A 24,535-nucleotide genomic window follows, 5' to 3' on the forward strand; every position below is an offset into this window, starting at 1 on the left:
ATGGAGAAAGGTCTAGGAAATAATCATTCCTTCTGACACCAACTGTTCTTCACAAAGGAAGAGTGGTCAATATCACGAGTAACATTTGCTGAAGTAAGGAGACTATCACAACTGAAAGGGGGGTGGTGTTCCTCCTCCTGTCCTTATGATATGCACAATGGCTCCGTTTCTAGAGACGCGCTCACTTCTCTCATTTGTGGTGACATTCTTATTGAGGGGCTCTTATATGCTTTTGGGATATACTGCCTATAATACAATGTTGGGACTAGAAACTTACCTAGATTAGACCAATTAAGAACCTGTGTGACTATGACTGGGGTGAAAAGATAATCTAAATATACATGTTAGAAATGACACACTAGAGTGGGGCTGGAGAGAAGACTGAGTGGTTCAGCACCTGCAGAGACCTGAGTTTGGTTCCCAGCATCCACATGGTGGTTCACAATCATTGATAACTCAAGTTTCATGGGATTTGACCTCCAAGAGCACCAAATAGGCACCATTACATTTAGATATAGAGGCAAACACACACATAAAATAGAAATAAGCCTTAAAAAAGACATTATGGAAAAAACCTCTATTAACCCACAGGTTGCACATGGTCTGCCATCACTTATGTATTAATACCTAGACTATTTCAGGGAGGGAACAAACAGCAGGAAGTAAAAAGAGTTAACAAGAAAAGAATGATGGTCTTTCAAAGACCATGGAAAGCAAACATCTGTGCTTTGAAGCTAAGTGTGGGGGTAGGAGGCAGAAGCTGACAAACTGCATGTTTGATGCTAATCTGTATCAGGATCTGCAAGATCCTGTATCAAAGCTGGAGCTATAAACTTGTGAAGTGCTTGCTCAGAACGTGTAAAGCTCCATGTTTGTCCTCCAGTACTGGAGCATGGGGAAGAGGGAGGTGGACTACAGGAGGTTACACAGAACACAAAGACATTTGAGAAACACTGGGGATATAGCACATGAACTAGTTATACTTTATACTACTCAGATACCTATTACTTAAAGGCAAAAATTATTTGTTCTCTCCTTTAAACCTTCTTTACTTTTCCTCCTATCCATCAACACACTGCCTATATACTTGTCAAAGTCTCCATTCATTGCCCAGGCTGGCTTCAAACTCATGATCCTCCTGTTCCTACCTCCCTAGTACTAATATTGCAGGCATCCTGTAAGACACGCAGTCAATAGTTATTTAAATATATAATTAACAGAGTAGTATTTTCTATTAGAGACATGATGATGTGTATTCCTTCTAATATCTCATTGCTACCTGTCGCTCAGAGTACTTTGCACAAGACTACATATATACAAAAACCCCATTATCACTAAGAGGCTCACAGGATTTTAAAGACCCCTAAAACCCAAAGCAACCACTATAAGTAGAAACAGTTTCAAATGCAAGCAAGAAACCCAAACCAGGCAAGCCAAGTACAAAGGCTATCAGAGAACAACTAACGGTACAGCAGGGAGACACGGCTGGGATGTGAATCAGAAAACTCAGTACAAGCACTGCATGGCTAGTTTTAACACTCTTTTCTTTACCATTTCTTAGTTTAAAGGCCAAAATGCCCCAGAGGTTTTAATTGCTGGGTTTTTGTTTTGTTTGTTTGTTTTTTGTTTTTTTGTTTTTTAACCAGTTTGGGGTATGTATGTGTGTTCGTTATAGAAGACATATGTGGGGTGTGTGTGTGATGTTTATTAAATTTAAGTACAGTGTTCTGTGAGCTCTTGTAGCAAATTAATCAGATCTTAAAGGAGGTCATAGGAAAGTCCATTTGTAGCTTGTTGGCAGAAATTCAGAGGTCTGGCCTTGCTGCTGGGTTTAAAAGAGGGACAGTGTGAGGCACTGTCCCCAATGTGGGCAACATGACACTACCTGCAGGCAGACAGTGTCTGATGTGAGCTGGATTAGAGGGCTTCGAGCTGCTCTTCACTAACTGATGATTGTTTGCTACTGCACAGACTCCCACACTTTTTGAGTCATAGAGCAGGGGAAGAAACAAGAACTTTGTTTGCCTACCACAGAATGTGCCGTGTAGGCACAGAAACAGGCGAGGCATAAACAGTGAGCTGTCAAACATGCTAATTCCTAGGGAGCTCAAAAGAGGGGAAATGAGAGGAACAGGGAGCTTGTAGCCATGCATGCCTCCACATTTCAGATGCTATAACGAACAGGTACTACTTTAAAATGAAGTACAAGGCCACATTTAAAGAATAAACACCTCCCCTTTTGAATCATTCCAATATTTCTAGGTGAAGACAGAGCCTGTCAGTATTCCAGGATGGACAGGAGAGGGGCACGTGAAGACTCACCCCTAGGAAAAGCAGTGGCAGTTACTGGTTGCTGAGGTAGAAGAAATTTTCTTCAAAGGTGTAATCACTGGTAAACTGCCCAAGATTCAGTAAATAACCCCATGCCTGTGCACATGCAAGCCACCCTAATTAAGTCAGTGGCTTATTGAAAGACGGGGTATGTGAGAGTAGAAAGAAGGAATGTTAGAAGAAGAAGTGGTGTGCATGTGAAATATGATGAAATTATATTATACATGTAGGAAATTGTCAAAATAAGGAAATTATTTAAAAAATCAGGATCAGAATATTTTCTCAGCATTAGTAAAAGGTTAATTATTGTTAATTTTGCCTTCCAAATTTTTGTACTTTACTGTTTCTTTTTAAGTAATAACAATGAGCCAGTATTAAGGGGACAATTTGGTGTCAATACTGTCCTAGAATCAAACTGCTACTTACATGTATATGTATTAAAGAAACAAACAAAAAAACATTTTTTTTTCTAAAAATACATCCACAAAATAATTTCTTACAAGGAAAATATTCAAAAGTGATAAGTGGATGGAGTTTGGGGAGAGGAAATAAAAAATTAAAAAAGAAAAAAGTGTCTTCGAGTTTATTTTAAATGTTTGCAAAATAGATCTGACCTTCGAATGATTCTTTGTATTGGACAATATTTGGATGCTTCATGTTTGCCAACACTGCGACCTCTCTCCTTGATTCTTCTCTTTCTTTATCGGACATCTTAAATGGGAAAAAGTAAAATAGTAAAACCACTAGTAAATTTGAAAGTTGTTAAAAGTGGTACTAATACAGTTCAATAACACACACACACACACACACACACACACACACACACACACACTTACTTTCTCAAATTTGAAAGTTAAAAAAGGAAGAAGTGAATCTGTAAGTGAAACTCTTTCAGGGTGCTCAATCTAGATGAAGTTACCGACAGTTAGTATATGTTTTATATACTGGTACAGGCCCATATCAGAAAAAATATGAAAGGACACAGATCCCTCAGAAATTAGTGGTCCTCAGTGGAATTACAGCTCTCTTTCTCATTAGGTTAAAATGTCCCATCATAACCAGATTACTTGTGCAACTTAACTAAAATCGTACTTACTCTTGAGATGTTAATTTCCTTGATGACATAATGTCTGCCATCCTCTGTAGATTTAACAAGAACAGCTTTTCCAAATGAACCTTCTCCAATCTTCTGTAGTCTAACATACTTCTCCATGGTTCTTTATTAAGGCATTTTTATACATATGCTACACACAAAGAAAGAGTTGACAGAGATTAAGCGAGTTTTAACAAGAAGATATCTAGGATCTTGACTGAAAGTCAAATAACTTAGAACAAAACAAAAAGAAATTATTTCAGCTTTATTATAATGCTTTGAAACATCCAATACTAACAGTACAGACACATAAAGGCAATCTTTTGCCTACATGAATCACTAGCATTATTGAGTTTGTTTAATAAAAAGAATACAGGTTGGGGCTGGAGAGATGGCTCAGTGGTTAAGAGCACTGACTGTTCTTCCAGAGGTTCTGAGTTCAATTCCCAGCAACCACATGGTGGTTCTCAACCATCTGTAGTGGGATCCAATGCCCTCTCCCTGTGTGTCTGAAGATAGCTACAGTGTACTCATATGCATAAAATAAATAAATCTTAAAAAAGAAATGTTTATTTAAAAAACTGAATACAGGCTAAATAAGACACAATTTTTTAAAGTTGTTTCAATAACAATTTCAGGTAAATTTTCTGTACTTATGTTTTAATGTTATTTATTGAAAGGATTTTCTTAGGATGAAAACTAAAATCAAAGAAATATTAAAGCTTTCAAACATTTTACTCAAGCATCTTGCAGAAATATCTATCTTTGGAACACAGTACAAGAATGGAGTCCTGTGAGAATTCTGAGAGATTATGAGAAAACTCCAGAAAACAAGACAAGAGTCCTGTGATGTCAGTTTCTTCAAAACACAGAATTGTTCTTGGAATGTGTTTGTGTGCTCCTCCAGGAGCATCAGATAGGGGGGATTTTTCTTCAGCTGTTGATGTTCATGTGCCTCTATAGAAAAGCATGCCTTTACCATGTGTGGCTTGACCTTGTGATTGTACACTTTACTCATGTTACTCTGAACCCTCAAAGTATACATTATCTGAGGCTCTGAATAAAGTTGGCTATTGTATGAGACTTCAGTCTGCTTCGTTTTTAGCCTTTGCTCTCCCAGGTTCATGCTGCCAACTAGACTGGTAAACAGTTACCACTGTAACCAATACTGTATAAAATGCCGATTCTTAGATATTCTTATCAACAGTGTGTATTCTTTATAAAAATATCAGAGGAGCAACAGAGGTTAAAAAGTTAAAGATCAGGGCCAGCAAGATGGCTGGCTCACTAGGTTAAAAGCACTTTCTAGGCAAGTTTGGAGACCAGAGTTTGATCCTTGGAAGAAGGAAAACTCCACAAGTTGTCTGACCTCCACACTTGAGCATGGCATACATGCCTGCACCCAAAAACACACTATGTACATATGCACACAATTATGATAAACTCTATTTTTTAAAAAGAGCAGTAGAACCTTGGAGCTTCTGGTGGTTTAAGTGAGAATGTTCCCAAAGAACTCTTTAGAAGGATAGAAGGTGTGACCTTGTTGATGGTATGGCTTAGTTTGAAGAGGTGTGTCACTGGGAGTGGGCTTTGAGATTTCAAAAGCCCATAGCAAACCGAGTGCCCCACACCATCCTCTCAAAGGCCTGCCAATGGGGAATCAGGATGCAAAAGTGTCAGCTACTACTCTGGTATCATGCTGTCTTCACACCTGCTGCAATGCTCCCGCTATAATGACTAGCCCTTTGAAACCATAAGTAAGCCCCCACCTAAAAGCTTTCTTTATAAGAGTTGTCTTGTTTTGGATTGTGTGTGGGAGGGTGGGTAAAGTGGGGGTGGATGGAGAGGGGAACACCCTTATAGAAGGGAAGGGGGAGGGGTTAGAGGGCTGATGGACAGGAAACTGGGAAAGGGAATAACATTTGAAATGTAAATAAGAAATACCCAATTTTTTTTTTTTTTAAATAAGGGGGAAAAAAGTTGTTTTAGTCATGGTGTCTCTTCACAGCAATAGAGCACTAAGACAGAGCCTAAATCCTGGTTCTTTTACTTGTCACATGCCTTTACACCAGTGTTTATCAACCTGTGGATCAAGACCCCTTTCCAATTGGTTGCATATCAGATATTTACATTATGATTCATAATAGTAGCAAAATTGGAGTAATGAAGTAGCAATAAAAATACTTTTATGGTTGGGGTCACCACAACATAAGACACTGTATTATAGGGTCGCGGCATTAGGGAGGTTAAGAACTTGCACTATTGAAGTCTGTGTCTGCAGTTCACCTGACAATATAGATAAAGAATGTACCTAACCCTGTGAGGAGAAACTGAAGCAATGTACTAACTACCCGAGGAATGTGGCATGTTCTTGTTCTTGCTGATGTTTGATGAGACAAATAGTGTTGCCTTTCAATTTTTTTTCTTATTGATAAATCTGAAAATTTCTTCCACATTTATTGAACATTTGTATTTTCTCCATGAGCTTTTCCCATTTCTACTTGCACAGCCTTTTTTATTAGTTTGGAAAACCTCATTATTTAATGAGATCCTTATCTGTCATAAAGATAAAAACTTTATTTTTGAGGCGGGTTATTAATGTCATACCTTCCTCACACTAACTGTCCTCCCCCCTAATTCTAAAACACTGGGATTACAAGTGTGCATGTACCACCATGCCCATCTTAATATCAACTGATATGATTGCCATACTTCTTCAAAGATTACCAACCAAGATAAAGCTGTTACTGACTTGGCTAATCTTGGTTGTCAACTGATTACATCAACTGAAAAATCCAAGCAGCTAGGCACACCTGTGAGGGATTTTTCTTGATTTGAGCATTTGAAGTGGGAAGACCCACTCCAAATCTGGATTATTTTAAGATAGGAAGACCCATGCTAAATCTGGGCCACACCTCCTAGTGACGGTCCACAGAAACAGAAGATGGCTATTTGCCTGCTTGCTTTCTCTCTTTCTCATGAGCTCATCTACTCCTTCACTGCCTTTAGAACATACTTTTCAGGACGGGAGAGCAGCCTTCTGAACAGAACTACTACTAGATTCTTCACCTTTCCATCTGGTGATAGCAATTTCACTTTTAAAAAGACTCAATTTTCTTAAATTACAGAATTCTTAATATAGTCCTGAAAACTGACATCCAGCCTGTAGTAAAATTAGTAATTAGTGCTTATGAAATTTCATGACAAAGAATGTTTAAAAAACATTATAACCAGATCCCATTTCTATATCGAGAATGATGTTAGCAACCTTACGAGAAAGAGGAATTATCATAAAGCTTCAGCCATCAACAGTGAGGCAGAGGAGAAAATATGGTCTACATTGAATCAACCAGCAGAGTGTAATGGCTATCTGGAAACCGGCCAAAATTTAATGTTATCTCCAGAACATGGAAGCTTAATGTATCATATTACTGAGCTACTTAGAGAGCAAATCATGATAAACTCATCTTAAAGACTCAACTCCATAAAGAAAATCACATTAAATGATAACTATTTAACTACATAATGAGGTTATTTCACAATTGTCATTGTTTTGGGATTTTTTTGGCAAGAGAGGAAAAAACAAAATTTGTCAGTTTGGCTCTTCATCCAAATGTAATTGCCAGTTCTGTACTAGGGACTATACCGACAAGGCGGAAGCTATTAGTGCCTAGTATTTCATTCTACTGCCATCCACACACTAGGCTCTGGGGCTCTAATTCAATAAAGCCAAATCTACTGTCCTAGGTAAGAAAAAAGATGAAGAAAGATAATTCTAATTAAGCAATTGATAATTATCATTATCAAATAATGAGTTTTAAAACACACGACAAGCTCTCCTTTTCCGCAGTCAATCCTCTCTTATCACAAGGAAAACATGAGCTACCAACTTCATACTTGTAGGACTTTATAAGTAAATTGTTATACTAGAAAACTACTTCAAATGAAATAAAATAAAAGATACCTCCTGCATCAGCTGGCTTTTTTATATAACCCAAGGCCTCCTGCCTAAGGATGACATCACTCACAGAAGTCTGAGCTCTCTCTTGAACCAATCAGTAATCAAACTGCTCACAGACATTCCCAGGACAGCCTGATGCAGGCAGTCTCTCAACTGGAAAACCCATTTCTAAGATAAATCTAGACTTGTATTAAGTTAGCAACTAACAAACACTCTATTTGGTGTCAAAAGGAAAACATGTATATATTCATAGCTACATTTATTTATGTACATATCTATTTACGCACAAACCCACAAGTATATAATACCTCGATAAGGACACAAACTAGTAATATGGCTTCCAAAGAAGGGAGATGAAGAGTTGAGAAGTCTTCAGTCTTTTGTATTAGAGTTGAGTCAAAACAAAAGTAAATGGTAATCAGCCATACTGATTATATATTGATTGTATACTGGTATAAGAATACAGAGCAATTTCTCCTATTTAAATTAAAAAAAAAAACTAGTTTATGTGGAGAGAGACTGCACACACACACGTGTGTGTGTGTGTGTGTGTGTGTGTGTGTGTGTGTGTACACTAAGAAGACTTGTGGGCATTTGTTTTTTTTTCTTCCACTATGTAAGTAGGTCAAGGGGACCGAACTAAGGTCATCAGGCATCAGGCTTGGTGGCAAGTGCCTTTATCTGTTGGTCCATCTTGTTGGCCCTACTTAAATATTGAACAGGATGGGGTATAGGTTGGAGGCAGAAGCATCTGCCTACTATGCACCAGTCCCGTGGGTTAATCTCTAGTACTGGGAAAAATAACATACTTGAACGATTTCTCATTTCCAAACATTTCACCTTAACATTTAAATTTGTGTTACAATATCTTGCTTCTTTTTAAGTATATCAATTATGCTCTAGAAAAAAATATTCCTCAACTCTAGTCAAATTAGATAGGTTCCTTTATATTTTTGTAAGAACTGTTTCAAATAAGTAATGTTTGATACAATATTATGAACCACATATTAAAATTTTCATAGTATAGGAATTTAAAACTGCATCTCCATCGGTCAAGAAAACACACAATGACAGACATTAAGCACTGGCTGTTTCAGATATTTGATGGACACGCTATTTATTCCAAAGGTAAACATTAGGAATAGGTGACAACAGATGCCAAGAAGTTGTCTGGTACTGTCTGCAGACAAAAATCTACAGACATGGTTCTTCCAAATCAATAGAGACAGCCTGAGTTGTAGAAAGGGGTCAATGTGCTTTCTCAGGAAGGAAAATTCTCTATCTTTTCATTATGAGGAAACATTAGAAAACAAAATAGAGAATTGCTAATAGTTTTTAAGTGTGTTTTCTTCTTAGTAAATATATTCAGACAACACCCAAGGAGTTTATAGGAGAAATAAGCAACAAGCAAAGAGACATTTTCTATGTGCGAAAGCTATCATGTCCACGATTTAGACAAGAAAGCAGACTAGGAGTGTAAAACCTACTTGGACTACAGTGCCAATGGATTAGTAACACGACCTCAAAAGAACTGTGGTTAAGTTTCACAGCCTTTATCAGATTTCTAACAGACTTCTTTTAATGTGTAAAAACCAGTTTTGCCACAAAATCAGTTACTCAGGTTTCAACAGAACAAGAGGCAATTTTAAATGTAGACCTCTAGATCCTAGAATCTAGAAACAAGGAACTACTTTTTCTGTCTGGCTGCTACCCATCATCCCTACTTACTACAGCATAAACAAAGCCCATCATTAAAGCTTAGAGCTTTTAAGCCTTCACAAACATTTCCGATGTGATTTATGTAGGCAATAATATTTCTCCTTCTATGGAGTTCATACAGGAAAGAATAAAAAAATGGGTGGGGTATATAACTCAGTGGCAGATCACCTACCTAGCAAAACTGAGGTCCTGTAATCCAATCCCCAGAACCCCTTCCCAAAGGGAAGAAACTATAAACTATTAATAAAACTTTTAATACTTTGCACACGGGAATTCTGTCAAACCATGGAAAGAGAAGCGATACATTAGGTTTTAGGGTAATCAGCTAACTGCTTTTTTTTTCTCATTAAATATACAGTTAAGATCTAATCTATTTAAATGAACATCACCTACTTAGATTAGCTTATCTATTAAGAGTGCGTTATCCTTTTAGGTTACCAAAGAATTGCTTTGAGCCAAACACAGGTCCTCCCAGTTAACAATTTAAGGAGAGAAAGGTGCTTTAAGTGCAAACACTTAAGGCGAGTATTCAATCATTCTACTTAAGATCTATACAGGTCTCCTCACTCCCGGTGAATTCACCGTTCTGCTTGTCACTACTTCCCCACGTGCAACTCACCTCAATGACACGGGACCTGAATCAGAACAACAGTGACGACCATAAGCACCAGTCTAAATGCGGCAGGGTCTTCCTATAGGACTTAAGGCAGAGGCACCACGGTGCATTTTGAAAATGACATGCTGTAAGAGAAAGCCAAGTCTACCCAGCAGCCCAGACTGCGACTCCTACACCTGACACTGGTCTCTAGCTGACGCGTCAGGCTTGGTCACCGTCGGGTCAGGCACAGTGCTCTGGGACCGGCCCTGGCTACGCGGACGAAACAAACACAGCGGTTCCTGACCCCTTGGAAACGGCGGCTGCACAGGGTGAGTTCCTGGGTACCGCCCCCAACTTCACAGGTCGAGGTGGCTTGGACCGGCGCGGACCCGCAGCGTGTGGGACTGGAAGGCTACCTTCCGCCCAAGTCCTTCCGCCTCGCCACAGTGACTATGGTGCGGAGAACTGCACAGGCTCAAGGTAAGGACACCGCACGTTGCCGCCCTGAAACCATAGCGGTACAGCTGAGGAAAGGGGAACGGCCCGCGCGTCACTGTCGCTGGCGTGTGACGTCAGCGCGCAAGAGTCAACTTGTAGCTGTGCTGCAGGGGAGGAGCCAGGAAGCGTGGTGGGCGGGGCCAGGCAAGCCTACCCGCGGTAGATGCAAGGGCCGGGCGGGACTAGCGGGGCGGGCTTCTGGGAAAGGCGGGGTTACGGACTAGGAAAGCGAATGGGGCCGGGCCAACAGCAAGCAGCTGAGCTGGCGGGGAGCGTGGAGGACCAGAGGCGGGCCTAGAGGAGAAAGAAGGCGAGGAAGAAAAGGGTGGATAGGTGCAAGCTAGAAAGGGCGGAATGGGGGCTAGGCGGAATCGGGGCTAGGCGCAGTAAGCCGGGGAGGCGTAAGGCAAAATCGGGGAGGGACTAAGGGAGTGGGGCAGGGCATCGGTAAAGGGTGGGGCCATCTGAGAGTGTTTCAGCCAAAGCTGCTAGGCAGTCGGGAGACTAGAGGGGGTGACTGAACAAGTGCATAGGTGCAAGCACGGAGGACTCGAGGCGGGGCTGGTGGAGACGGGAGGAACTCCAGGGGTTAAACACTCCAAGTACCACGAGGAGAGCTTGCGTTACTGAAGGAGGGTGTGAGAGAGGGGTGTTAGTAGAAAAATGTAAAAGAATTAGGCTGAGTGAAGGCGGGAAATTCGCTCGGGAATAGGATTCAGACTGAAGAAAGCATATTAATTTTCCCACGCGGTACACAGATAAGGTATTTTTAATTTGAGTGCTCATTACTTAACTGAGGATGCCAAATATTTACAAGTAGTTTTTGTTTAAATGCAAAGCCTTTTAAAAAGTTATTTTGAGGGACTGGAGAAACAGCTGTTAAGACAGAGGATCAGGGATTGAGTCCCAGAACCCTGGTCTGGTTAGCTCACAATAAACCTCTGGCTTCTGCAAGCACTGGCACAGTGCTTTGTGCAATAAAACGAAGCAGTTTTATCTTTAATTTTTAAAATACAAAGTTACAGGGCTGGAGAGATGGCTCGGTGGTTAAGAGTACTGACCAGAGGTCCAAGTCCCAACAACCACAAGGTGGCTCACAACCATCCGTAATGGGATCTGGCGTCCTCTTCTGGTGTATCTGAAGACAGCTACAGTGTACTTATATAGAATAAATACATAAGTCTTTTTTTAAAAGGGGGAGGGAGGGAACTGGAGAGATGGCCCAGCGGTTCAGAGCACTGACTGCTCTTCCAGAGATCCTGAGTTCAATTCCCAGCAACCTCATGGTGGCTCACAACCATCTGTAATGAGATCCGATGCCCTCTTCTGGTGTGGCAGCGACAGTGTACTTATATATAATAAATGAATAAATCTTAAAGAAAAAAGATGCTTTAAAAAAACTTGCAAGCAAGACTCTCATAGGGGTAAAACTAAACTCTAACGATAAGTAAATAGTCGAAAAAATTACAAAATAAAAATGAAATGAAGGATTGCATATTAAAAACATACAAAGTTACAATATTTTATGTTTACTGTGTGTATGCTTTATACTAAAGGGACTGACGGTGGTACAACAGACTAAAAAACACTCGGTGCAGGAATTGAAACAGTTGAGAACAAACCTAGTGTCATCCTGAGTAGCTCTACTCAGTAAACTAGTGGATGACACTCCTAGAAAGTCCACACTTGCAGCAGGAACAGGATAGTGTCTTTGTATACAGCCACAGTTGCTGACTGTGTTGTCCATTCATGTGTTGACTCTACAGAGGTTGCACAGACCTTGCCTGAGATCTGAGGTCAGATGATTTAGATAGGATAACTTGAACTCCTTCTTTCTCTTTTCCCATCCCTTCCCCACCCCACACACTCAAGACAATTTTTCTAGGTTCAGGAGCTTATAATTATTTCTAACTTGGAAATAGATTAGGGGTTTCTTTGCCAGATAGTGACACTGCAAATCACCCAAGCTAGTACACTAAAAAAAAAAAAAAGTTGAGCTTCAGCTGTTTTTTTATTATTTGTTTTATGTCTATGAGTACACTGTTGCTGTCTTCAGAGACACCAGAAGAGGGCATCATCGGAACCCATTACAGATGGTTGTGAGCCACCACGTGGCTACTGGGAATTGAAGTCAGGACCTCTGGAAGAGCAGTCAGTGCTCTTAACCGCTGAGCATCTCTCCAGCCCAAGATTCAGTTCTTCAATCTCCACACAAGTACAAAAGACTTATTTTCCATATGTGTTTGCTTCTAATCTTTAGCCCCATCCAACTCCAGCTGGCAGGAATTTTTCTATCTAAAGAACAACTCTATTTCTATCCACATAACGCTGTCCGGCAAAGTGAGGGGGCAACACTGCCATGTGCTAATCTAAGTAAACCCCTTTCTGCGGCTTGCATAGAGAATGGCTAGTTGGTTATGTCTGAAGATAATGCTTTAGGCAGCTGTCAAGCTGTTGCTGGGAATAGAAATTGCTAGTCTTTCTAAAAGCATGTTGTCAATGTGTACACTCTTCACTTTAGAATTTCACTTCCTGAAGCATGGAGCCAAAAAGGAACATGTGGAATTGACTATGATAAGCGGATAACCTAGAAACCATTTAATTGTCTACCAAAATTGATTCGGTCACAAGATATTTAAACAGTGAAATATCCCAAAGCTAAATAGGATCCATTTTTACTGTTATTTCACCTGTTATGTTGATGTATTTTTGAGGAAAGAAGGGATTAGAAAGGAAAAGTCACTAGGTTTTAGTCTTCTTAAGTATTCTAGTGGATATTCCTTTTAAACAAATGTAGTTTTGCTCCTTGGAACAATCTAGTACTCAAGTGTACAAAAATATTTCTATGTTCATAAAGAATACTCATGTATGTATGCATAGTAGTACTAATCTTTTAAAATGAGTTAAGATACATCTATTTATGGTATATGGTACACACATAAATAATTCAACAATATATCTTGAACATCTCTCTAGAAAACATCAAACTCCTGTCAATATGAGGATTCCATGACCAGCAGACTGGGGAGGAGCCTTAACAGATAACATGCTTGCTGTAAGCAACTGTAGTTCGGATCTCTAGAACCCATGTAAAAAGACTGGATAGTCCTGTTGGTTGCCTGTGTCCCAGCAGAGACAGATTATTCATGGACAAGCTGGCTGGAATTGGTGAAGTCCATAACCACTAAGAGACCTTCCCTTGAGAAAGCAGAGAGCAGCTGAGGAAGATACCTTATGTCATCTTTGTGCTTCTATATGCACATAATAATGTACACCTCTCCGTGTTTGCCCATAGATTCAAACACACATGCCACACACAACACACTTGCAAAAAACAGTTCATGATATGGATGTATTAAAATCTACTTGTTTCTAACCATATCGTATACTTTAAAAAAATGTTAATTGAAATGAAATTACACCACTTCCTCCTCCTTTCCCTCACTCAAACTCCTCCCATGTATTCCCTCAACTTGATGGCTTCTTTAATTATACTTGTTACGTGTATGTATGCACAGATATATGTAAACAGAACTTATTTGGTTCATTGTATGTATATGGCTTCAAGGCTGACCACTCTATATTTAATATCCAACCAAGGGGCTCTTCCCTGGAGAGTGTAATTCTCCAGCAGTCATTAGCTGTCGCTCATTGTCTAGGGATGAAACACCACTGAAATTTTCTGCTCCCCACTCCAGCATGTCCATTGATATTACCATTGTCCTAGTTGTTATAAAGCCATTTCTAGGAGAGTCCATTTCATAGATGACTTCCTGGAATTTTGGCTCTTACAATCTTTCCATCCCCTTCTGAGATATTTTGAATCATGGATGTAGATATATTCATTGGGGTTGTGCTCCCCACAATCCGTTGATTTCTGTACTGTGCCCATTTCTGGTTTTCTGTGATGGTCTCCATTTGCTGTAAAAAAAAGGTTTCTTTGATGGTGTTAATACACTTTTATTTCTAAGGGATTCCTAAAGGCAGGTTTACTAAGTCAAATGAATGTTTGTTTGTATGTATGTATGTATGTATGTATGTATGTATGTATGCATCTCCCACTTTAGCACTGCTATACTTTGGATACATATTGTTGGATAGCAAATTATCTTTAAAAATTAGGGGCCTCACATTATGTGAACTGGCACTCAACGATGGTTCTACCCTGTAGTTCTGCTGCTGCTCCACAGCCTGGATGAAGATCATGCATTTAGCATCTCAGTTAGTGGTTACAGTTCCCTTGATGCTCCCAAAAGCTTCATTCACATGGTAAGATCCTTGGTGTCTTCCAGTCTCCTCACATGACTGCTCTCGGCATGGTGACATCAGTGATGGTTTTTCCACAGCAGCTGCCTTCAAATAAGGCAGAAGTTGCCAATCCTTTTGAAGCCTAGGTCTAAAAAAAGTCTGGTGTCATTTGGGTCATGTTTTTGGTTTTAAACAAAAAGGCATACAGAGAGGCAACATTTATTGGGGTGAGAATCAATGTCCACCATATTTAGAAGTTATGTTCAATATCTTGGGTTATCTTTATACAAAATGTGTCTAGAAGTGGACTCATAGTCCCTGTGTATTTGTCTTGATTTTGCCTCGATTGCCTTTCATAGGCTGTGCTACTAGAAGTCAGTTTAGTGCTGCGTTGGCTCAGCCAGTAAAGGTGCATTCTGCCAATCTCAATGACCTGAATTCAATCCCAAGGACCTAGCTGGTGGAAGAAGAGAACTCTCACAAGTTTTCCTCTGACATCCACAGGTAATGCTTATAATGTACATATGTACACTCACATGATAAATAAAACAATAAAGTAATAATCATAGTAAAATATAATAATAAAATAAAATCATAATCATAATAAAAATCAAATCATAGTAAAATCATAATCATAACAAAATAAAACATAATAAAAAAGATTAGGTAATCTGTTTATGAAATGAAGAAGCTAATAGTTTGCCATGGAATAAAAACTAATGTTTTCTGCTCGTCTCACTAAAATGTCTTCTTTATGGTGTCTTTGGCCCCATGGAAAAATTAAATTACATATGGTCAATCCTGTCAGTCTGTCTCCTTTCTTGCCATGCAGATCCTCAATCCCCAGTTATGAAATAACTTAAATTTTCTTTTGCTTTAGAGCCTTAATTCATCTGAAATTACTTCCTGTAATTACCACATGAAAACCATCTTTGTATTCTTTTTGGAGGGAAACTAGATATTCCTTTGTCACTGACTGGAGATAGAATATTTCATATATTACCATTTATATTGCATTTATTTCTATATTTCTCTTCAGTGTCTTTACTGGTCTTTACAGAGGTCTTGGTTCATTTTCTGTTGTTGCTATAGAATGACTACCTGACAGGGAGTAACTTTTAAGGAAAAATTATTTAGCTAGTCATAATATAGAAACTCCATCTTAACATGGAAATAGAGCAGAAACAGGTAGGTACATGGAGAAAAAGCAAGAGAATTGACCTTGCTTTACAACAACTTGCTATGGAAATAGTCTGTGAGAGCAGACCTCTCATGAGGGTAGCACCTTCTTGAAACAAACACCTATTAGAGGAAATACTACTGCCAGCAAGATGGCTGAGTGGGCAAAAGCACCTTAACAATGAGTGTGAGCCCAGGAACCTAAGCTGGACGTGGTGGGTAGTGGCATGCTCCTGTAACCTTAGCAACTCATAGTGTGGCATGGGAGGCAATGATAGCACAATAGCAGAAACAAAACAAGAGACACCAACTCGCCAACTCTTTACACTGTTACACAATTCAATATCAGGGTGTTCTTTTGTTTTTCGTTTTATTTTTTAAATTTTATCCATTTTTATATTTTTCAAGATAGGGTCTCCCTGTGTACCCGTGGTTGGTTTAGAATTCACTATACCAACTATATGTAACCAGGCTGCCCTTAAACTTGTGGCAAGCCTCATATCTCTGCTCCCCTAAGCTAAAGACTTAGCCCTTTGACAGGGCTGGGGTCACAGGCTACACCTCCGTGCACTATTGAAAGACTGAGGCTTTGGCTGCACAAAATGAGAAAGGAATCATTTCATGACTGTTTTTGACAACATGGTTGTATTATGATGCAAGGCAGGATTTTGTAGAAAAGAATCATCTAAGACTAGAAAATTCTTTGCTTTTCCACGGGCCTCAGAAGTAACCAGGCATGCAAAGCTGCTCAGGATAACGGGATTTATCTTAGGGGTAAAAAAGACAAAGGACGAGAAAGAGGCATATTTTACTACATCCTCAAGACTGCTGGTGTCAGGAGAAAATCATAAAGGTAGACTTATGCTAAGAGTCTCCTGTGGTTTGCTTTGTTCTTGCGTGGTGCTGGACATAGAAATCCAGGGTCTTATCCACACTAGGCAAATGGTCTACCACCAAGCTACATGTAGCCTCTGGTTTCTTCCTTTCTTTCCCTTTCCTTCCTTCCCTTCTTTCTAGAACAGGCTTCCCTCAAACTCACCGAGATCGCTGCCTCTGTCTTCCTCCCAAGTGCTGGGACTGAAGGCATGTGTGCACCTGGTTTCTTATTTCAAGGAAAGTCCATAGCAGCATAAAAGGAATAATCCAGAGGAAACACATGTGCTTCCTGGTGCTCTTTTGGCTTCTTTTGACAGGTTTTAAAAAATACAACCCGGTACTCTCAAAGCAGGAAAACTACTGACATGGGGAAAGACTTAGCCCTTTCGCAGGTTGTAGGCACTATTTATTTATCTTCCTTTGGCCAAGGTACCAGGAAGACTAATGGACAGGTTATGGTACATTTGGCAGAAATACACTTGCAGTGTGAGTTCATCTTTTTTTTTTTTTTCCTTTTTCTTTCTTAGGGACCTAAACCAATTAGTTGGCTGGTATGGGGAGGGAAGAGCCAATCTAAATATTAACAGGGTTTGGTTATTATTCCTGCTTTAGCTCAGTTCTACCAACAGCAAAATCCAACTTAAAAGAGAAACCGACCTTTGCAGATAAATTACTTTTCTGTGTCTCTGAGTATTTCCGGTATATTAGAATGTATACTAAGATGTTATGCTGTAAAAAGCTGAATTAAGTATTCCAGGACTGGTAGCATATTTTACCTCCCCCCAAAGACACCCTTGTCTGTCTGATCCCTAAATCAATAAATTAGGTTAGGGAAGGACTCTGCCTATCACCGAAGACTTTGAAGATGGAGTAAAGGAGCTGAGAAAATTCAAATGTTTTCTAATTATCTACAAAAGCACCAAGGTTGATTTTCCCCTAGGGCCTCTAGAAGGAAACCACCTGACCAACCTTGATTTTAACCAGTGAGACCTGTGTCAGAATTTTAGCCTCTAGAACTCTAATAGAATACATCTGCATAGCAACAGGATCGTCGCACAAACTCCCATTAGCTCTAAGAATATTGACAGTCAGGCTGGGGTTTCAGTTTGTTTTTTATAAGTATAAAAATTCCTTATTGAGAATTATCTCTGCCATAAGAAGATCACTCTTAAAGGGTCCATAAGCTCCTCAGTTAAGGAGGCTCCCTTCCATAGGACAAGAGATGGAGCAAGTGTGCAAGGGTCCATGCCATAGCACTTACACTGCAGTGCCAGGGATGTCCTGACGCTGTCTTCCAACTCAGGTCTGCTAACGAAGAGATTTGTTGTCAGTGGATTTTTCTGATAATAATCTCAGAGGAGGAATCACAAAGAAAGTGATTTCTCAGGTGTAAATGATGAAGCTACCACACAGCACATTATCTGAGCTTCAGAAAGGCTTACGGCTAATCTGGAAACAGTTAAAATTATTTCTGCGAGGAGAGTGAAATTGAGAACTACTAGTGTAGTTGGATGTATACCAGAAATAAATATTTTACTTCTGTCAAGCTGGAGGTAGAACACAGTGCTTCTGGTATGCCATAAACCGTGCCCAACACGTTTTAAAATAAATATTTTTTCTCACAAATTACTGTGTATTACAAAAAAAACCAAGTGTACAAGTAGACAGTTCTCTTGTCTACTTAAAAGAGTGATCTTTCACAAAAGAAAATAGTACAGAAGGAATCTGTCATCTTTATAGAAAACAGATCGATTGGCTATGACTACTGCTTAATAAATAAAAATCTAGATGTTCCTTATGCAAAAGAATCAGGCTACATGTTGGCAGTGAGAACCCGTCACTTTTAATATATGTAAGACAGTAAATATATGAGGACATTAGTATTCATTCGATGATATATAAATACACTTGAGACACTCAACCGAGACATGTCTAGTTCTGCCACCCAGTGGCGACTGCCATACTGTCCCATAGGTCTTGTTCAGTTATAAACATTGCACCTACCTGTTCACCAGGCTCTTGGGCAAGCTCGGGCCGAGGCCAGGCATTTGTACATGCACTCCCCTGCTGAGTCACAATACAGCTCCTTGAGCAAGGGGACAGGTTTCCTGTGTATTGTGACACGCGATAGGAACTCAGTATGTAAGACCACGTGGAACCCTCTTTTTTTTTTTTTTTTTTTTTGAAATGAGTGGTGTCTAAATTTGGGTTCATCGGGATTTTCTCTCTGGTGTTTTTTGTTAAGCACATAACCTATGACGGCGTGTGAGGCTGGGTGACACCTAACACACACTGCACATCATCACAGGTCCTGAAGCATCAGACGCGGGTCTGGAATCCGGGGCTCACACGCTCGCTTCAGCCTGCTTCGGCTTCGGTCCAGGTAGGACTGAGAGGAAGCCAGGCTTAGCCACGATGCCGGCGACCGCTCGCTTCCGAAAGCGCCTTCTCGGCTAGGGAGGACGTGAGCGACGTGAAAACAGGTCCATCACGGCGGCTTCGAGCAGCCTTCGAGGCTCGCCCAAGGAGTCTTCTCTCTGCCACGCCCTGGTCATGCCCACCGTTGCATTCCGACCAATAGGCGCAGATGTGCCACCCTGTGCGGCCGTGGGAGGAAATGCTGGGACGGTCGGACGCCGAGCGGCCGTTCACGTCAACGCGGTGACGTCACGCGCGTGCGACGCACCTGTCGGGCTCCGACTCCTGCAGCTTCTCTTCCAGTTCAGCGGGTCAGGGCCGGTCCGGTCGGGATCGCTCTGCTGCCAGCTCAGTGCCGGTGCGCTCGGGGCGGGCCCGCCGTCCGGAGGATGAGGCTGGAGTGGGCGGAGGCGTGAGAACCGGGTTACTTTCCTCCCGAGGTGGAGCGCGGCTGCCCTGTAGTCCTTTGAAAGCGCTGTGAACCCGGAGACTCAAGTCGGGGCAGAGGCAGGTTGACTAGAGGGCCCGCTAGAGCCGGAGGATTGAACTTCACCCCGAAACCAGCCTCCGCCAGTCCCACCTGGCCGCATTTACGTAACCTCTTCCCAAAGCCGGGTAGCAGTGAAGTCCGCCGGGGTGGCCACCCGGCAGCCGTGTCCCGGTGAAGCTCCCGGGGCGGCTGGCGCGGGATCTCAAGCAGATGCGGGGTCCACAGGCAGCGCATCCACCAGCCGCCGAGCTTGCTATGCCTCTGAGCTGCAAGGTGAGTCGCCAGCTGTCAGGTTCACTCCTTGACGGTGGACCGCGAGACCAGGCTCTGGCGTTCCCACCGAGGTACCTACCTACCTGCTGTCCAGCCCATTAAAAATCTTGTTTCCTCCCGGAACCTTCAAAAGACCTATAAGTAGAATTAAAACTAGGTACCAGCACAGAATTAATCTTGAATTTACAGTTTGCTCAAGTTTAAAAACGTTTAGGTTATTTTATTTATTCTTTTGGCCTTTAGACTTATGTTTATCAAATCATTTTTGTGCAAATATTTGCGTTTTGGTAGTAAACTTGTTGAAGCAGAAGTTACTTTAGAGAACTTTTCGTCTGGCGTGCTTTATTTAAAGTGCGGCATTTAAAATTAGAGCACAAGGAAGTTAATTGCATATTCATCGGGTATGTTCTAATTGTAGGCCGAGATTTCCATTTTGAAAATGATGACTCTTGACAATTGGACGAATGGTGACCATACCTTTTAATAGTTTTCCATGTATGCGAGTATAAAATTTAAAAATTCAGTCCTGAAAACTTTTTTCGATAGTCCTGCACTATCACTGTGGCTGATATATAATTGACACTTTGTAGATGTACTTCTTACCCATGAAGAATTTAGATGGTTATTTTCGTTGGATCAGTTTTACATGCTTTTGTAAATACTAAAAAACTGTTCTTTCAGTTCGGGAGTGTATACAAGAAGTTTAATGCTTATGTGGATGTTGTTGAGCAATTTTGAAAGGTGTTCCTTCTGCTGATGTGGGTTTTGTTTTTGTTTTTTCTAATGGCTTTAAATTCAGGTGTATAACTTATGGGTATTTTCTCAAATTGAATGTTTATATGGTGTTTGCAGAATTTATCCCAGATACCATTCAATCCCCACTCCTTCCTTTCCTTCTACTTACTTCAAAGCCTTTCTTTGAGTGGCAGCTCAAATGATTTTAAGAGGTCAGTATGAATAACGTGGGCCATTACTTGGAAATAGTGCTGCCTATGTACCTTATTAAAGCTTTAAAGAATTAATTTGGTTTTGAATCTATGTAGTTCAGAAGAACAGATTTGTTAAAGTTCTGGGGTTTTTTGGTAGAAAAAATGGCAAGTGTCCAGGTCATGTTGGTGATAGGCTTTCTGTTTCCTGTTGTGACATGCTGGTACTAATTTTCAGACCTCTCCGGAAGCCAGATTTGATCTCTGTGGTGGGTCATATATCAAAGCAGCATCCTGAGGGCTTTGACCGCTGACTGCTTCATAGAATTCCTTCTTGCTTTGTGGTCAGAATTGTCAGCAGACACTTCCAACATGATGCATACACTACGTGCAAATAGAGTGCATTCGCTTTCTCCCTCCCCACCCTCCCATTTTTCCCGAATCTCATAAAGTAAATACACTGACTTTGTCCGTTTAACAAGTGTGGAAACTTGAGAGAGAATTGACTATCATTCCTAAGGTCCCACAGCACCAAGTGCCAGACCGAGCTCAGCAGTGTCATCCCCGAGCTCCTGCTTTCAATCCTCAATGGTTGCAGGGTCCTGCAAGCCCCACTAGGTGACATTCTACTGAAGCGTTGGAAAGAGAGTCCTGGCACCATAGTTCCATTGCAGAAACTCTTGTGAGTGTTGTTTTTAACAAGAGCAGCCAGTCCTTTGCGTTAATACATTTTATGGCTTTCTGTGCACATTCATGTTTGTTTATAAGACTGTTCCTTTGATTCCTGAAGATAAGTGTTGCTTGGTTAGGTATAAAGTGAAGGAAGACCCCCTCCTGCCTCAGCCATTGCTGGAACTGAGAGATTTGCTGCAGCTGAGAGGGAAATCAGTCAGTCAGTTCTCCCTGTTCTTACAGGAGCAGTTGGATCCATTCTGTCTTTTAAAGTCTCAGTCTTCCATAGCAGCTTTTGAATTGGATTATTGTTTTATCTTTTTCCTTATCAATGAGCCTTACAGTTGTGTGTGACTTTTTTTTCCCTTTTAAAAATTATGTAGTGTTTAATCTTCCTTTTTCTGGATGCTTGTTTTTGTTTTAATTTACAAACTGTAATTGTGTGTGTATATTTGAGGTACTTTGATAAAAGTGTATATTGTGGCAACATTAAGTCAAATCCACATAGATCTGTTTGTTTTTAGTGCATATGCTTGTGTTTGAGGACACACACAAGTGATCGTGTAGCTGGGGTCATTGTGCTGTACGTTAAGTAGGTCACTAATTGCCCACATAACTGAAACCTTGTGCCCTTGACTAGACCCACTACCCCACCCCCATTTCCAGCCTTCCATCTTTGAGAACCACCATTGCTACCTGCTTTTGAATTAGATCTTTAGATCCAACATGAGACCATGCAGTGGTTTTTTTTTTTACACTGTATCTGTGATGGACACTTAGGTTCATATCTTTGCTCTAGTGAGTAATAGTATGAAGCCTAAAAGGATTTGTAAGTTTAGGAAATATTCTTCAGGGAACTAACTATTTAGTATTTTTGTTCTTTGAAAAAAAATATAAGGTGCAGTTTTGACATGCTAAATGAACAATAATGATAAATACGAAGTACTGTTACTTTTGGGAGAAACAGATTATTGTCTTATGTTGGAACATAAAATAGTCTGTCTTAATAATCAAGTGAATCTAATGAGAAACACTCTTCTCCATTGTTCTTGCTCTTTTGTCCACACCCTATAGAACGAATCCTACTGTATCTGGTGCTTTTAAACTTTTAACTTCATAAAAAATTTTGTGTCTTACATATATAGATGCTTTGCATGTATGTCTGCGTACCAGAAGAGGCTGCCAGATAGTTGTAAGCCGCCCTGTGAGTGCAGGGAATTGAACTCAGGACTTCTGGAAAAGCAACCAGTATTCGTTTTTTCTTTCTTTTTTTTTCCTAAAGATTTATTTTATGTATGAGTACAGTGTAGCTATCTTCAGACACACCAGAAGAGGGCATTAGATCCCATTACAGATGGTTGGTGCTGGGGAATTGAACTGAGGACCTTTAGAAGAGCAGTCAGTGCTCCTAACCACTGAGCCATCTCTCCAGCCCCTTGTGTTTTTTACACTGATGATTTACACTGCTCCTGAAAGTTGGTGGACTTTAATAATCTACTGAAACATGACTTATGCAGAATAAAATTTTTGCCTTTTTATTTTATCAAAATGAGAATACTTAGAATTTTACTTATATTTCTGATAGAAATCAACTTTATAAAAAATGTTTATTTATTATATGTAAGTACATTGTAACTGTCTTCAGACACAGCAGAAGAGGGCTTCAGATCTCATTACAGATAGTTGTGAGCCACCATGTAGTTGCTGGGATTTGAACTCAGGAACCCTGGAAGAGTAGTCAGTGCTCTTAACAACTGAACCATCTCTCCAGCCCCAGAAATCAGTTTTTATAATATATCCTTTAAATGCTCAGCATGTCTGGATCTACTGAAAGTCACTGTGTTTGAAAGGAGATAAATAGTTCTATTTTATTTTTTTAGAGAAGGTATGTAGCACTAGCTGGCCTGGAACTTACTGTATAGAGCAGACTTGTCCCGATTTCACAATTTGTCTGCCTCTGCTTTCTGAATGCTGGCATTAAACACAGGCAGATTCTGAGTTTAAGACCAACCTGCTCTACAGAGCAAGTTCCAGGACACCCAGGACTGTGCAGAGAAACAGTGTCCCAGTGAGCACATTTTGCCTATTAAGCTGGTTTTGCAGTATGCAGTGCTGGGTAAGACCATCGATGTCTTCTTTACAGAAGTAACTTGCTTAACACCTTCCAACACTATGAAAACTAGTTGTCAGGGAGGAAGTTTACTGCTCAGGTTGAGATTAATTGCTCAGTGTTCTGCAGCCAAAGTGTATGCTGTCTTCATCGATAGGACCTTGAAATTATGGTGGGGAACCAAGGGCAGTGGCAGTAGCTTGTGTTCTGGAGACCTCTGGGGCTTCTCTGACCAATAAATTGTAGAAAGGTATTTGTGCCTTACTTGTAAAAAATATTGAAATGGAAATGCTCTTACCTGTAGATGGCTTTCCCATCTCTGTCCTCATTGTTCTGGAGACTTGTGCTCCTCCTTCCTGGTTGGTGATGGAGGGTTTTCATTTACCTATTTCACCAGATTGTGACCTATTTTTTCTCTGTTTAACTTACTAGTCAGACATACAGTTGACTGACATACCTTTGGAGTTTAGGCATTAGCTTCAGTTCTGCTTAGATACTTTTATAGGAGAAACAAAACTTTATTGAGAACCATAAAAATCGTTTTAAGTTACTAGCTTGCAGGGTCTTTGGGAAATAGGTCTAGCAAAGTATTTATGTGTTTTAACAACCAAAGTGGTATCCATAGGAAAATTGATGAATTGAACTTAATCAAAATTAAATATTTTTATTATCTGGTAGACTCTCCTGGCCTATAAATGAGACCATTTCACAAACAACAGCAACAACCTTTAAATTGTATACATATGTCACATACTTTACTAACCATTAACTTTAATGAAAAAGGAAAAGTGAACAGTACTAGGACACACGATACATTCTAGATCAGAAGGTTAGCAAACTAATAAAATCCCATACAAGTGTGGTCACTGCTATACAGAGAGAGCTGTAAAAATCAATAGAAAAATTTGATGTAGGTGAAATTTGACTCAAGTTCTATGGTAGCCTTTATTTTTTCTTTTTTTAAAAAAACTACTTGCATGACGTTGGCTATTTAAAAGTTTTGTGTCTCAAATTTCTCATCTTCAGTGGAGAGAATAGCTCTTGAACCATATTGGCTCATATTTAATACATGTACTTTTGTCAAGTTAATGTAGTGCTAGAGAGATGTACTCACTAACTAAAGGAGTACTTTCATTTGTCAGT

The 24,535-nt window shown here is 40.2% G+C and overlaps 3 protein-coding genes and 1 long non-coding RNA gene across 11 annotated transcripts in view; 3 read left to right on the forward strand and 1 right to left on the reverse strand.

Annotated features, from left to right (window-relative positions):
• Positions 1-19,015, reverse strand: part of Nek1 (NIMA-related kinase 1) — a 128,705-nt gene extending 109,690 nt beyond the window's left edge. For 3 of the 6 annotated variants that reach the window (XM_087587811.1, XM_087587809.1, XM_087587808.1), the window contains exons 1-3: positions 9,724-10,268; positions 3,428-3,575; positions 2,946-3,042 (exon numbers count right to left, since the gene is read on the reverse strand). In XM_087587811.1, the coding sequence (XP_087443937.1) occupies positions 2,946-3,042; positions 3,428-3,544 (214 nt within the window). In that variant the 5' untranslated portion in view covers positions 3,545-3,575; positions 9,724-10,268. Of the gene's footprint in view, positions 1-2,945; positions 3,043-3,427; positions 3,576-9,723; positions 10,269-14,331; positions 14,597-18,507 lie in introns of those variants that run through there. The other 3 variants (XM_087587812.1, XM_087587810.1, NM_001106082.4) reach the window with 2 other exon arrangements.
• Erich1 (glutamate-rich 1) overlaps positions 1-24,535 on the forward strand; it is a gene marked incomplete at its 5' end in the record, with an annotated part of 52,793,804 nt that overhangs the window by 4,550,760 nt on the left and 48,218,509 nt on the right.
• Positions 10,101-15,247, forward strand: LOC148000519 (uncharacterized). Its single transcript, XR_015640308.1, has 4 exons — positions 10,101-10,182; positions 13,177-13,255; positions 14,372-14,469; positions 14,808-15,247. It is a non-coding gene; the product is annotated as an uncharacterized LOC148000519 (long non-coding RNA).
• The window catches only part of Clcn3 (Cl-/H+ antiporter 3), a 72,990-nt gene continuing 67,670 nt past the window's right edge, over positions 19,216-24,535 (forward strand). For 3 of the 4 annotated variants that reach the window (XM_087589254.1, XM_087589257.1, XM_087589261.1), the window contains exon 1: positions 19,216-19,684. The gene's annotated coding sequence lies outside the window, so the exon portion shown is untranslated. The remainder of the gene's footprint in view (positions 19,685-24,535) is intronic. The other variant, NM_053363.3, reaches the window with a different exon arrangement.

The sequence above is a fragment of the Rattus norvegicus genome, chromosome 16 (assembly GCF_021556685.1).
Source record: "Rattus norvegicus strain SHRSP/BbbUtx chromosome 16, alternate assembly SHRSP_T2T, whole genome shotgun sequence".
NCBI lineage: Eukaryota > Metazoa > Chordata > Mammalia > Rodentia > Muridae > Rattus > Rattus norvegicus.